The sequence below is a fragment of the Phaseolus vulgaris genome, chromosome 10 (genome assembly GCF_051622355.1).
Source record: "Phaseolus vulgaris cultivar YP4 chromosome 10, ASM5162235v1, whole genome shotgun sequence".
NCBI classification, from domain to species: domain Eukaryota; kingdom Viridiplantae; phylum Streptophyta; class Magnoliopsida; order Fabales; family Fabaceae; genus Phaseolus; species Phaseolus vulgaris.
In genome coordinates, this window is record NC_143507.1 from 7,735,349 (window position 1) to 7,751,028 (window position 15,680).

The 15,680-nt window shown below is 32.5% G+C and overlaps 2 protein-coding genes across 4 annotated transcripts in view; both read left to right on the forward strand.

Annotated features, from left to right (window-relative positions):
* Positions 1-384: 384 nt before the first annotated feature.
* LOC137819031 (protein NUCLEAR FUSION DEFECTIVE 4) lies at positions 385-5,456 on the forward strand. Its single transcript, XM_068622738.2, has 3 exons — positions 385-976; positions 3,070-3,956; positions 4,791-5,456. The coding sequence occupies exons 1-3, from the start codon at positions 656-658 to the stop codon at positions 5,269-5,271; spliced, it is 1,689 nt and encodes a 562-aa protein (XP_068478839.1). The 5' UTR covers positions 385-655; the 3' UTR covers positions 5,272-5,456.
* A 3,319-nt stretch (positions 5,457-8,775) lies between these two features.
* Positions 8,776-15,680, forward strand: part of LOC137812627 (uncharacterized) — a 28,612-nt gene continuing 21,707 nt past the window's right edge. The window contains exons 1-7 of one of the 3 annotated variants that reach the window (XM_068614752.2): positions 8,776-9,189; positions 11,356-11,436; positions 12,372-12,509; positions 13,731-13,841; positions 13,933-13,983; positions 14,095-14,195; positions 15,020-15,113. In XM_068614752.2, the coding sequence (XP_068470853.2) occupies positions 9,025-9,189; positions 11,356-11,436; positions 12,372-12,509; positions 13,731-13,841; positions 13,933-13,983; positions 14,095-14,195; positions 15,020-15,113 (741 nt within the window). In that variant the 5' untranslated portion in view covers positions 8,776-9,024. Of the gene's footprint in view, positions 9,190-11,355; positions 11,437-12,371; positions 12,510-13,730; positions 13,842-13,932; positions 13,984-14,065; positions 14,196-15,019; positions 15,114-15,680 lie in introns of all 3 variants that reach the window. The other 2 variants (XM_068614761.2, XM_068614768.2) reach the window with 2 other exon arrangements.

Below are 15,680 nucleotides of genomic sequence, written 5' to 3' on the forward strand. Positions count from 1 at the left end.
TTTGTTGTGATTTTTTTTTTTTTTTAAATGAGATTTCCAACTTCAAACTTAGAAGTAAAAAAGTTAAAATAAAAACTTTAGTACTTGCAGTTAATGGTAATTTTTATTTATTTTGGTCTATATATAAAAATAAAACCATATTTTAGTCTTTACATAAAAAAAATATTCAAAATTATCTCAGTTATTTCTCGAAATTATAATGATTTATAGGATTGAATTAAGTTTAAAGTTTTCTTATTCATTGTATATAAGTGGGTGCAAACCTCACCTCTTAAAATTCATTTCGTAATACCGAAAGATATTAAATGATAAAAGAAAAAAAAAACTAAAGAAAGAGAGAAAAAAAGGACCAGTAATAACAAAGATACCAACAAACTTTTGTTTAAGAAAAACCAATTTTTTCAATGTTTTTGTAATAAAAGAAGAAAGACAGAGATAGTGACCAGCAACAACCATTTTCTGTATAAGCAACAAAGCCACCACCAAACTCAGTGAGATGAAAACCAAAGCTTGTCCTGTTTTCATGGTGGTGGTTGAAGAAAAGCTGATTCAAAGAAGATGAAGCAGAAGGAATTGCAGAAACTAACTGATCAGTTCTTGAATTGATGAGTTTGTTTGAATTCATCAATTTTTTGTGAATTGCATTGGTTGATGAATGGTGAACTTCATGGTGGGGGAATCAAGAAAGTGGGTGGTTCTTGTAGCATTGATATGGGTGCAGGCATTGACAGGCACAAACTTTGACTTCTCATCATACTCTTCAGACCTAAAATCTGTGCTTGGCATAACTCAGCTGCAGCTCAACTACCTCTCTGTGGCCTCAGACATGGGAAAGGCCTTTGGGTGGTGCTCAGGTCTCTCACTCATCCATTTCCCTTTCTGGGTGGTTCTCTTCATGGCTGCTTTCATGGGACTCTTTGCCTATGGCTTCCAGTGGCTTCTCATTCATAGCTTCATCACCTTGCCTTATTCTGTGGTCAGTTTTCTTCACACAACACTCTAATTCTTTGGATTTCATTTTCATACTGCAATTTTAAGAATAAAAATTCAAACTTTCATGAATTTGGGAAAAAAGTGGGTGGATTGATTTTTCTTGGTATGGTGATATTTGTTGAAAAGGTTAAATAGTAAAGTGTACTTTTTGTTTTCATACCTCATCATAATACAGTTTTTTTTCTTCCCTTCATTCTTTAACTAGTTCTTTTAGAACAAAGTTTGGCATTTGTCTTCATTCTAAATCTTGATGTAATATCTAATTTTATTTCATTTTGGAGAAGTTTTTTCATAAATGCTTTAGTAAAAGAAAGATAAAAGTTGATTGCTGGTGGAGTTGTTCTTATAGTTACAAATTGGATAGGATTATTAAGACTGGTATTTTTTTTTAATATATTTTTTGTCTGTATTTACTAATTAAGAATATAATTTGTAATCACATATTTAAACAACAAACTTATTTGTCAATTATAATCAATCATACTTGTCTCTAACTTTTACTTTTGTATTCAAGCTAATTCCTCTTTAGAGGAAATGGGATTATCTTATCTAAATCATGAAGTATTCTTGTGAAGTTCTTTCCACCATTTTGTTGGGTTAGTTCACCTACCCTTTGCTATCAGTGGGGGTAGGGTATGAAGATTTAATTATAAGTTAAGTCAAAATCATAATAAAGATCCAATGAAAAAAATATGTAAAATGAAATTTTCCCCTAATGTATGTACTATTTATATGGTGTAAGTTGTTAAAACATTATTTCCCTATTTTATATTATCTATTGCAATATTTCTGTTTTTTTTATAGATTGTATATGAATTCTCTATGTCTACCTTCCACTCCTACCTTCCAAAACACATGCATCCTTAGTTTCTAAGCTTTGGTTAAGTTTGTTGCAAATATCTCCCTTCTACTGTGAAAGTGGCCCCCTAAACAGCATCTTTTGGATCACCCTTTAACAACACAAGTTCAAATTTTCACAACTATGAACCAAAGATGAAACCAAAGCACCCTATAAAACAGAAAAGGTCTCACTTACCCTTGCTTGTTTAGTACTTTTGAGATAGTTCTAAGTTTTCCAAAATATGTATGTCCCTAAGCACATTTGGAAGTATTTGTATTTTGAGTTTATTTCTGTTTCTTAAGAGTTTGTCTTTTAGGAAGATAGTTCTAAGTTTTCCAAAATATGTATGTCCCTGAGCACATTTGGAAGTATTTGTATTTTGAGTTTATTTCTGTTTCTTAAGAGTTTGTCTTTTAGGAATTTAAATAGTAAGAGTTTCTCTTTTTGGAATTTAAAAATAGAGCACTTGCAGGAAATTGAATAAGGTAATTAAAAAACATTTATCTGTTGTTTATGTCTTTCTTTCACTTTTAAAATATTTATTTGAGAAACAATTTTCATCAAACTGGGCTTGAAGAAAAGACATTGAGCTTGATTTTCCATTTCCACAAAATACATTCTAAACTACCTACAGAGAATTAGTCTTGTATATGGTCCAAAGAACCAAACTTCGAAGAAATACTTTGGAGTCCTACTAAGAAGTTAAGGTTACAAAGAAAAATAAGAATTAGTCTTATATATGATCTTAAAAATCTCACGTCGATCAGAAATATAATATATATCAGGAGCAAACCTCACCTTATTGAACAGGTTATTGAACAGGTTTTGTGAGGTTGTGTTTGGAAAAAATTACTCTATCTTAATATGGTATCAAACTAATTAAAAGTCTAAAACGATATTATGAGGTTGAGTTAGGCTTAAATTTCACTATCTTAATAAATGGTATCAAACATTTTCTTAAATTTTAAATATATTTCATATTTTCATTGGCTATTCTAACTCCAATTTCTTAGGATGGCAAAAGTAGGTAGTTTTGAATATTTGTGAAGCAATTTTAAAAGAACTAATTTACTATATAAACCTCAGACTCACACATTCACATTCTACTGATTTGTCATGCTTAGCATATCAAACCTTTTATAAAAAAAATTGGCACAAATCAAATGATAATTATATTTCTACAAACTATTCCAATTTGATTGCTACTAACAAAAACATTTGTGCACATTTAACAGGTTTTTTTTCTCTGTCTGATTGCTGGCTGCAGCATCTGCTGGTTTAACACCATCTGCTATGTCCTATGCATCAGACATTTTCCAACAAACCGTTCACTTGCATTATCCTTGAGTGTTAGTTTCAATGGTGTGAGTGCAGCTTTGTACACTCTCATTGCCAATGCAATAAACTCAAATGATGACACTCTCTACCTATTACTCAATGCCATAGTTCCTGTGCTAATATCTGTTATAGTACTCATCCCAATTCTCCATCAACCACAGCCTCAACCACATTCTGTTGACACCATTCAGCATGATTCGTCAATTTTCCTCTGCCTCAACATACTTGCCCTTGTCACAGGCCTCTACCTCCTCTTCCTATATTCCTTCTCTTACACAGCTTCCATTGCTCGTGTAATCCTTGTAGGTGCCATTTTTCTCCTTGTGCTGCTTACTTTTGTTCCTTCCTTTGTGCATTCTATAGAATCTTCTTGCTTTACTCTCCCCACATGCTTTTCCTTCTGCTACTCAAGATTCACTCGCTCTAACCCAGATGACAATGAACTTTACCAAGAGCTCATTAGCATCAAGGACAGCACAATGAATAAAAGTGCACAAAGCACAAGAGAGAAGAAATGTTGTGTACTGAATGTGTTGGAGAGAGAGCAGCTTACAGTGTTAGGGGAAGAGCATTCAATTAAGTTGCTAGTGCATAGATGGGACTTCTGGTTGTACTACATAGCATATTTCTGTGGAGGAACAATTGGTCTGGCTTACAGCAACAACTTGGGGCAAATTTCCCAATCACTAGGACACTCTTCTCAGACTTCTTCTCTTGTCACACTCTACTCTACATGTTCCTTCTTTGGTCGCCTTCTTGCAGCCACACCTGACTTCTTAAGCAGGTACTTTTAATGGTCTTTAATGATTAAATTGGCTAGAATTTTGATAGAATTCAACTAGATTCATTGGGGGGGGGGGGGGGGGCGATGTTGCATGACATGATGTGGTCCAAACAAGAGTTAATAAGCATGCCACTAAATAGGTGTTGGGAGAACTCTCCCCTTAAATGGATTCATCTGATTCAACTCAGATTACACTAAGGATCTAAAGAAGAATAACAAAGCATGCCACTTATTCTGCCACAAGTTCTAGCAAAAAATTGTATTTAGGATCACTTTGATTCCCTTCTCACATTTTGGTATTAAAAATTGTTTCAAAACAATTCAACACTACTTGGCAATTAATTCATCATCCAAATCTACCAAGTTTGAAAGAAAAACTTAAAAACAATAGCAGTTTGGATGCTTTCTCATGTTCTTCTTTGTTTTCATCTTATTCAACCTCCCCCTCAGCTCCATACCATGGTTAGTGCTTTGCACCACTCTCCATCAGTTTTCTGACCAACCTTTGTGTAGTTTTAAGTTTTGAAAACTAAATCAGTTTCTAAAAAAGAGAAATCAGACATATCTTTTCCATTTACAAAATTATTAATCATGTCAGTCATTGTTTGGGTTCAGATAACATTTTCTACTTTACCATTTCCCTCTTCAAAAATTTGCACAGGAAACAGTGAAAACAACTTCAAAGTGTTCTATGCTTTCATTTTCTTGTTTTGTTTGGTCCTGCATAAATTCTTTCTCCTACCGAACTACTACTTTTGCAAAAGAAAATTCTATGTACTTGGTATTTTTCCATTTACAAAGTTATTTATGAGCTAATGTCGTATGACAATGCAGGAGAATACACTTTGCAAGAACTGGATGGTTTGCAGCAGCCTTGGTGCCAACACCAATTGCATTCATTTTGCTGGCCATATCTGGCAGTGGAGCAGCATTGCAGGTAGGCACTGCCTTGATAGGGCTGAGTTCAGGCTTTGTGTTTTCTGCAGCAGTGTCTATTACCTCAGAGCTATTTGGTCCAAACAGTGTTGGAGTGAACCACAACATCCTCATCACCAACATTCCTTTAGGTTCATGTCTCTATGGCCTTCTTGCAGCCTTGGTTTATGATTCCAATGCAATGAACTCAAGGCCTGCAATTTGGCTGCAAGAAATGTCCATGTGCATGGGGAGGAAGTGCTACCTTCAAACCTTCATATGCTGGAGTTGCATTTCAATGGTGGGGTTGGTTTCAAGTTTCTTGTTCTTCTTAAGGACTAAACAAGCTTATGACGATTTTGAAAGGAACAGTAACAGAAACAATATATCTGCAGAATGAAGAACATTGTATCATTATCTTAAAAGATTTGATCAATCATAAATACACCAAAAACAACATTCACTAATGATAAAACCAAATCATAGTATATATATGTCAAATTGTAAACCTTTTTGAAACGAAAATATTGTTTCAACACTAATTATACATTACCAAAAAACTTTTTTTTTTATCTGTTTTAGATATATGCTTTGTATCATTTTTATTTTTTCGTTTCATTTTACATAGTAAGTATTAAAAGAACATCACTGAATCGTTTGCTTCAGTGCTGAGACTTTTCTTATTCTTGTTCAAACGGCTCTTGGAAGATCCAATATTTATCCAAATACTTTCTTTTTCACACTCTACATTTATCTAATGTCCCAAATTACGAGTTTATATTTTTTTTTAGGTTTTTTGGTTTAGGGTTTAGGGTCTTTCAAAAATACATTAATTTTGATATATTAAAAAAATTTAATATATTTTAAAATATCATCTAATAATATCCTTCATATATAGATATATATATATATAGGAATAACAATTTGACTTATTAGTTACTTAAGATCTTATGAAATGAATGAAAGAATCTTATTTATGTGTGATTTTGTCAATGCTCACCATATTTAGCCATTAGTGAAATAAGAAATTAATCAAATTTGTCATTAACCATGTGTTTTATATGTGCCCATATAGAAGAAGTAATAGAATGGAGGAGATTTTTTCTTTCAACATCTCATACTTTAAAAATATCTAAATTCTCCTTTGATATTTTTTATTAAATATTTTTTAAAATTTCGGAATATAATATGAAATGTTGAGACTATCGCATTATAGAATTTAGAAGTTAAAATTGATGATTTTTTTTGTATTATAAATTTTTCAATCCATTGAAGTAAAATTTAGAATATAAATTTACATTATGGATTGTAGAACAAGAATGAATTGTAGAATCAAGAATGGATAGTTTTGAATTTTAAAAACTATAAAGATGAAGAAAAAATACATAGAGGTGCAGATATATATTGCCTAAAATTCAGGTTAGAAGTACTTAAAAAAAAAACTCTAAGAATAAGACTGGTCCATGTCTTGCTTGATGAATTTTTAACAAACCTTAACCATGTAAAGTTCATTTGTTTGTATTATTGATCTCAATCCTATACCACCTTCTTGATAACTAAACATAGCTTATCCCAAGTTATGACAAATGTCTTAACCATGGTGATGTTAATAGTCAAAATGAAAAATTTAAACTATTTTTCTAAAACTTTAAACAAAGTTTTTGGCCATACATAGACTTGGAAAATATAATATGACATACTTTACTTTCAAATTTTTATATGAATCTCTTCATTAGTATAATTAAGTCACAATGAGACAAAAAAAATCTTTAAAAAAGAACATAGTCATCATTATAATTTATTAAAGAACTTACTACAAGTATTCATGATGTCTAAAGTTTAGACTAAGAATAAAAATTAATTTTGCATTATAGTACACAGATGTTAAACATATTTAACCTTTTAATATTTTGATGATTTATACTTTTATAGTTCACGTTGTTTAGAGTTTGAAATTGTACAAGAGACTATGTTTGATACAATAATCAATTATACCATATGTAAATTATACATTTATATTAATCCAACACCAATACTTAACTTTTAATAAGTTGGGTTGGATGTTCGAGTCATTATTTAGTCATTTTTGACACTTTAAACATTGAATAGGTGAGAGGTTTTTTATGTTGCTTTATAATAAAGGAAAAGCTACGACACTAAAGGGAAGTGAAGGGAAGGGCAAAGTGGAAGGGCCAAAGGTGTTAAGCTAATGGGAGGGCTTACATTCATAATCAATACAATCGCCTTCATCTTCAAAACTGATTGGGAACTTAACCCATTTTTTAGCTTAGATATCTTCATTTTAGGATGACTTTAACCATCACTTATCCATATGTACCACAAGTCAATCACTAATGAAAGTAAACAATGAATACCATAGAAAAAACACCTTAAATTCGACCAATTTCCTGTCCAAGGCATGTAAAACAATAATTGAAGACATTCAAAGCTCAATGAATATCACTTTGGAAGTCAAGAGGCCATTTAACCAATATCGCAACACAGTTAACGACATTCCTCATTCGTTTTAAGCAAACATTGTTAAATGATGCAATCCTTAAAACTATTGTCTCAAGCTAGTTAGCAATCACAAACAATTATCAATAATCGTTCACTTCATAAGCATTGATCCATGACTTATATTCATAAACAATGCAGTCACCTTCATTCTCAAACTTATCTAGGAATATAACCACATTTCAAAGTGATTTTAACTACCACTTATCCATATGTATTGCAAGTCCGTCACCGATAAAAGTAAACAATGGACACCATAAAGGAACACTGTAAACTCCACAAATTGTTTGCCAAAGTCATGTCAATCAGTGATGGGAGATATTTGAAACTCAACGAATATCACTTTGGAAATCAAGAGGTCATCTAACCAATACCACAACATAGTTAACCACACCCCAAGACTATTTTAACAGGATGTTTTACCAATCATGTTCAGTGATGCAATCAATATAAATTAAACTCACAATCATAAATAATTGCCAATAACCATTCACTTCATAAGCACTGATCCATGGCTTATACAAACCTAATTGGGAATTTAAACAATTTGTTAGAATCTATAATCACGCTTAAGGATGATATTAACAATTATTTATCCATATATAGTGCAAGACCTTCACCGTTGAAATTAAGCAATAAACACAAAAAAGGAACACCTTAAACTCCACCAATTGCATGTCCAAGCCATGTAAAAAATGGTTTGAAGACATTAAGAGGTCAATGAGTTTGACATTGGAAGTCAAAAGGTAATTTAACCAATTCCACCACAAGTTTAACCATATTTCATATTTGTCTTAACCGAAACTTTTACCAGTCATCTTCAGTGATGCAATCAATCACAGTTCATTTTCAACCAAGTTATCAATCTAAACAATGGTCACTAACTAAGGACTTCGTAACAATTTCTCGAGGTCTTATGTTCTTCCTCAAGGCTAGTTATGTGCATCAAACCTAACAAAAACTTTTAACCAAATTGTGAGGTAAATCTTTCTTGATGTAAAGTCTATCAACTTACGCTTTTTTACCTATCAAAATTAGTTTATTATATCAATCAAATGATTGTTTATGAATATGTATAGTCTATCTATGTATCGTTTTTGTTAACATATGAATTTTGGTATAGTCTTCCATATTTTTTGTATTTTCTTTTTTTATAATAATACTTTTTTCATGTGATGATAGATGATTGTTGTTACTTGAGGTTAGACTGAGATTCAAGTTGAATAATGAGGTCTAACCTGAAAAATTTTTATAAAAAAAAAAACTATGAAATTCAGTTTACGTGAAGGCTTCCACTTTTCTTATAATTAATAATTAATTTCAAATAAATAAAAAAATAAAAAACTGGATGCAACTCATAAGTATATTTTTGATATATCAATTGAATATAAATTTAATTCGAATAAATGCCGCCTGTGCAGAGCAAGTGCAGGTCCTAACATATTAAAAGGCTTGGTTTGGGTTTTCTTTTCTTCTTTCGAGTGTTGTTGTTGTCTGAGTCTCTGTGAGTGGTTCAATCACAGTGCAACGGAACCAATGCATAACATTGAAACCGTAAAACCCTAACCATTCACGAAGTGAGAGGTTGTGTTGCGAATTGTGATAATTGATTGAATCGAGTTGTTGAATCGGTGGAATGGAGGTGGAGTTGGAGCCTCGCGTGAAGGCGCTTCCGTTCAAGGTCAAAGCCACGTCGCGAGAATCGCCGTCGCAGAAAGCGCTCCACGTCCTCGACACCGACCTCCGCACTCACTGGTCCACCGCCACCAACACCAAGGAGTGGATTCTTCTAGAACTCGATGTCAGTCCCTCTCTCTCTTTCTTCAATGCAGCTCAACGTTTTCTTCAATTTTCATTCTCGTGCGTATTATAGTAGTTGTAGTAATAATGTTTTTCCTCTGACTTATTCGGTTTCGTAATGCTGCAATCTCTTCGTATACGCTGAATGATTGTTTCCTTCGTTTGGTGTTGGAACTCTAGGTCTGCTTCCTGATTATGAGCTTTATAAATGAGTAACGCTTGAACTTAGGTTTTGCACTTTCGATTATAAACTAGATGATTGTTTCTTTCGGTTGGTTTTTGAGCTGTAGGACTATTTTCAGATGGAGAACCTTGTTTGTTTGTTTGTTTAATTTGGTGCATAAATGAGGGAAACTGGTACTTAGGCTTGCACTTTCGATTATAATATAAACGGTGTGTGATTGTTTCATTGGGTTGGTTTTTGGACTCTACGGCTGCTTCTAGACAGAGAACTTAATTTGTCTGCTTAGTTTGGTGCATAAATGAGTGAAACCCGAACTTAGGTTTTGCACTTTCAATTTTTGTTTTCTTCCTCTTTTCATCGTTATATTACTAATAAATAATAAGTAGTAAATAATAAATGATGGATGATTGTTTCCTTGGGTTGGGTTTTGAACTGTGCGGCTGATCCAAGTTGAATTATTTGTTCTGTTTGTTTAATTTGATGCATAAATGTGTGAACCTAGAACTTAGCCTTTTTGCACTTTCGATTTTTCGTTTCCACCTTGTTATTATCATTATAATAATTATTAATTATTAATTAATGATGAATGATAGTTGGGTTAGGTTTTGAACTCTAGGGCTGATCCAAATAGCTTTATTATTTGTTTGTTTAATTTGATGCATAAATGGATGAAACTAGAACTTACGATTTACACTTTCAATTTTCTTTTTCAACTTATTAACACTCTTTTGTTATATGGGGAATGATTGTTTCCTTTGGTTGATGATTCAACGAACTTTATTTATTTATTTAATTTGATGAAAAATTGACTGAAACTAGAAGTTTGGTTCTGCGGTTTCAATTTTCATTTTCACCTTGTTATTTATTATTTTATCTTGTTGTCTTGTTTGTTTTTATAATACTGCACTCTCTTTATATACAGTTAAGGATGTTTCCTTTAGTTGGAATTTGAAATCTAGGGCTGGTTCAAGATGTAGGACTTTATTTATTTAATTTGATTCATAAAAGAGCGAAGGTAGAACTTGGTTTTTTTCACTTTTAATGTTTTCACTACTTGACTGCTTGAGCAGGGAGTAATATAATATCAGTTAATATCAGTACTTCACTTTTAATGTTTCTGGGTTTATTTATTTACTATGTCTCAACTCTTGAGTTAGGTTTTAAATTGCATTTGCAGTTTTGTTGTGTTCCGTGGCACTGGGAAATTGCGGAAAAATGTGGCAAAATGCTACCACAATTGTGGTTGTGTAGACCTAAAAAACCTTGATGTGGTGGCTGATAATTATTGAAGGAATTTTGGCTGGTATCACAGATTACTGATATTGAAATGGCTTAAATAAGTTTCATGTCTCCAATATTTGATAGACTTTTAGCTAATTTTTTTTTTCAAATTTGGTACCTAATAATTATAAAATTTTGGTTTTTGTCCTTGGAAGAAATATTTATTTGTATTTTGTCCCTACTATTATGCCGATTGCCTTGAAATATTTCTATATTTGTCTTTTGATCCCTCAACTAACAATAAATATGTTTTCCATTAAATGATGATGTATCTTGAGCATGCATAACAAAAGGTACTTAATGTTATCATTCCTCAGTGTTCTAGTTGGTGTGACATGTTTTTCAGTTTAACGGTTACATGAGGAGTAAAATTGAAGCAGGTAACAAGAAACTTGAACCAACACGTTTAATTTATTAGGTAAACCCAATTTGAAAAAAATATTGGGTACTCAATTAAAAAATTAGATATCTAAAACTTATTTAAGCCTGCTGAAATTTGAAAATGAAAATGAAGAGTTTGTTGTCTTGTGTGTAGAATGTGGATAGGATTGAGGCAGCAAATGGTTTGTTTGTATGCCCTGTAACTGCTTTTTGTGTGTTGCACACAATTCAGTTTGGAAGCAGTTGGACATTTGCTATTGCATTTGTGATGTTTTGTGTCTCCTTGTGTAACTAAATGGTAGTTATGTTTGTTTGTTGCAGGAGCCTTGCCTGTTGTCGCATATACGAATTTACAACAAGTCTGTACTTGAGTGGGAAATTGCGGTTGGCTTACGTTACAAGGTTAGTGACGGAAAGTTGTCCATCAATGATCATTAACAATTCTTATTCTTTTTCTCTGTGTTTTTTTATTACTTTATAAAGCCCGTATATCCAATGTCAAATCTTTTGGGGAGACAGTCAATAGTTTATAAAGGGAAAGTATATGGTATACCTTATGGTTGGCCACATTCTTTCAGGTCTAATTAGTGTTGAATAAATACTGATATATAACCTGACGACCAAACATGTTAGTCAGTAGGTATTACAAAAGATTGGCACAGTAGACACCAACAAATATAATTTCAGTCGAGTTTAAGCTTTTGTTGGATCAACTGGTTTGGACCTTTTGACATTACATCTTTCAAAAGCATAATTGTGGTCTGGACTGGAAATTATGGAAAAAATAATTGACTTTAGTGTTTATTTTTGGGTTGAATCTTTGGTATTTCAATAAGATGGGAATTTAAGAAGTCTCATTGTCTTTTATTCAAGGTTTTCTGAAGACTTGTCCTGTTGTTGTAGTGACTTAGTAATCGTCAACATGATGCATGCTTCTTGAAATCTTTCTTGACAAGATCATTCTTGAATTATGATGAAGTTAAGCTGTGCCGATTAAATGAAATTGTTAAATTAATTGATTCGGAACAATAATGTTAGCTAGCATTCGGTCCAACAACTTGTCTGTAAGGAGGATGGAGGTATAATTGTTGAGTCTCACTTCATGTGGATGCCACTTTATTTTCAACCGAATGCTGAATTGTTTTTGTTCAGCCTTTTAATAAAAAAAGGCTTTTATAATGTTAAACTGTGCTCCTTCAATTCCTTGTTTTGACAATGATGCTGTGTTATTCATTTGCAATTAGACATGGTTTACTTTGGCTTTTAATTATGCATATTACAAGATGAGTAACACTGTGGCCCATGCTTTGTTGATTCCTTTCTTATTGGCTTCCCAGCCAGAGACATTTCAGAAAGTTCGCCCACGTTGTGAAGCACCTAGACGTGACATGGTCTACCCTACCAATTACACTCCATGCCGATATGTGAGGATATCATGTTTGCGTGGAAATCCCATTGCCATTTTCTTTGTTCAGGTATTTTACAATAGTTTTACCATTTCTGTTTCTATCATTTGTTACTATTCTAGAATCTAGAGTTAAATCCTATACATTTGTTAGATATTTTCTTCATTTACTTTAGGCCATTTTGTTAATTAGGTAGTTAGATGTGTACTTATAACAATATATAAAAGGAGTAACCTCTGTCGGTGTACACACTTTTTAGATATCTTTATCTTTCAAACATTCTATGACAGCCCAAACATTCTAATATTTTCCATTATTAGATATTGATTTTTTTCATTATTATGTATCTCTTATTCATTATAAATACGAATACTCTTCTGTGTACCCAACACGGAATTCATTATATTCCTACTTGATTTCTCGTCTCATCATGGTATATGGTACCAGAGCAGTACCATCCTCCCTGACCTGTTTATTCACTAATCCTTTTGACAGAAAAAAGTAGAACAATTGAAAAGTAGTTGTCCATAAAATTTGTTCACTAAATCTATTTCATCTTGGTTTCTGTAACAGGTAAGTCTCGCTACCTCTTTAGTTGCCGCCCCCTACTTGCTTGCTCATTCGCAATGTCTTAAATTGTAGGCTGCAACATTTGTAAACTGTGGCGAATTTATATAATTTAGAGAATAAAATAGGACATCATTACAGAAATGTGGACATACAAGCACTATCATGCCTGTTGTGTTTTTGCTATTTATAACTTAAGAACCTGAATGTTAGATGCTTGACTTTTTTTATTTTTTACTTTTAAATTTCTTAATTTTTCTGTATTTTTTTTGGGGAGAAGGAGGAAAATATGCAAGGCACAAAACCAACACCTAAAGGATATAAACTGAAAAGAAAACAATTTTAAAGCTAATGTATGCAAAGCTGCACTTAAAAAACCCTCCCAAAGATTTTTTGTTGACACCTACCTAATATTCCATGAGCATTTTCTTGAAAATCTCTTCTAAACTATCCTGTCCCACAATAGCAACATTGTATACCAAAAGGCTTTTTGTAAAACTCATCTGAACAGAGTTTTTCACTTTTTTCTCCGTCACAGTCACAGCTCTTCTACATTGATTTGCATTTAAGAACTTATGTTTCTTTGTTGGTTTCTTTTATCTACTTCTGTATCCTCCATGTGTACTCTTGTCTCTTCCTCTTTTTAACACAATTTACTTTTTATGAAATAAAAGGTTCATTTTGTTGCCAACTTAGCTTGATTTTGTCATCTGTGTCTTGCAGCTAATAGGAGTTTCTGCGGCTGGTCTTGAGGCTGAATTTCAACCAGTTGCTAATTATTTGCTACCTCATATTTTATCTCACAAACAGGATCCTCATGATATTCATCTCCAGGTGGATTTACCTTGCTGCCATTAGCATGGTTATTATGTAGTTTATTTATTCCATTATCATTCTTTCCTTTCTGATGTTTCATAGTTTACAGTTGTTGCAAGATGTGACAAGTCGATTGCTTGTATTTCTTCCACAATTAGAGGTAGACCCAAGCATTTTTACTTTCATGACTTTATTCATGTTTCCCCCTTTTTTCTCTTTGGTTTGTCCATATTTTTGTTTAGGTCATTCAGCATTGTATGTAAAACTGCAGACAGACCTTTCCAGCTTTCCAGATAATCCCGAATCTAACCTACGATTTCTTGCCATGCTTGCTGGTCCTCTTTATCCTATTCTTCATGTGGTTAATGAAAGGTTTGTTTGCTTTTTATATCTTCTCCACTGGGCAATTATTTTTCTCTAATTGGAAATTTTGATCTCTAAAATTTTGCAATAATAAAAAACATAATTCAAACAAAGATTTTCAGTAAAATAAACTGACGGATTGTTATTTGTTAGATATTTCAAATGGTACTCCTTCATATTGTAGTGATACTTAAATTATGTATTCTCCTTCATTACACTGTAAATTTTCCGTGTTTTCATCTTGAAAACTAAGCCATTTGATTTTGGGCGGCAAACGGCCAAATGTAGCAGATATGCAAAGATCAAGGTGGATAAGAAACACAATAGAAAATTTCAGGTTTTAATGAATGTGTTTGGGATGAAGTTGGATTGGAGTAGCATTAGTTGAGGGGAATGCAAAAACTTGTTTTTTAGTGGTTTGGTCGCACAAGAAACATCCCATAAAGGCCAATAAGGGGATAAAAAAAGATAGTTTGATACTTCAAGTCAAATGGACAGAGCAGGGACACCTAAAGTTTTGGAGGAAACCTTTGAAAGAGGCTATAGTCGTAATGGTTTTGTTGATAATATCTTTTTCGATAGAATTCAATGTTGTTAATTAATCCTTGTAGCCTACTATACAAATAGGATTTGTGTTGTTCTTGTGCTTATTTTTTAAACTAATTCACGTGGTTCTTGGTTGAAAAATGGTATGGGTTGCATTGCTAAACGTAAACCCAGTATGTATAAGTTACCTGAATTTCTTTATTGCATATTTTTTTGTGTGTTTGTGCATGAATGGTCTATTTTGTTATTCATAATTTATCTAGCACAAATATTTTGTTTAATTACAGGACAACTTCAAAACCTCCAGGCAATATCACTGAGCTTGATGTCTCTAAAAGCAGTCAACTGTCACCAATACTAACAGTTTCCTCTAACTTTGAGGTACTTTCCCCTAGGGTTTATTATTTGTGCTACATCATGGTTTTCCTTTGTTTGATTTTTCACACAATAAGTTTGACTGTTTCCATAGTAAAAAAAATGAGTGAATGATCAACTTCCTAGTTCCAGTAACCCTAGAAGTAACTTCCTTTTAGGTCTCCAAAGGTCCATATAACCTTCAAAGTGATTTTCCATTAGGTCTTTAGAGGTGCTAAAGCACCGTCATGAGGCTCTGTTTATTTTATATCTGATACTGGAATCTTGTATAATTAACCATCAGCACACATCAAGCTTACGTATCCTAAATTGTCCAATTAAAGTCAATGTTTCCATGCTTAATTTCATTTAGTTTGACATTTAGTGATTTCTTACAACATATTTCTGCAGGGGGAAGTAATTTTTAAATATGATATTTTCTTAGTTAATACAGACTTTTTTTTAACTTTAGCCATTTTAATTTCTGAAATCCAATCCATATTCTGTCCCTTTTACTTGCTTTATATTTTTTACTCTTCCTGTATTTTTTATTAAGTGATGGTCATTCCACATGTATGACCCCTCCATCCATTA

Bases quoted from the DNA above. Each gene is read 5' to 3' on its own strand.
- LOC137819031 (XM_068622738.2), top strand. From the start codon at position 656: ATGGTGAACTTCATGGTGGGGGAATCAAGAAAGTGGGTGGTTCTTGTA. The intron at 977-3,069 runs GTCAGTTTTCTT...CACATTTAACAG, and splicing joins TCACCTTGCCTTATTCTGTG to GTTTTTTTTCTCTGTCTGAT. The intron at 3,957-4,790 runs GTACTTTTAATG...ATGACAATGCAG, and splicing joins ACACCTGACTTCTTAAGCAG to GAGAATACACTTTGCAAGAA.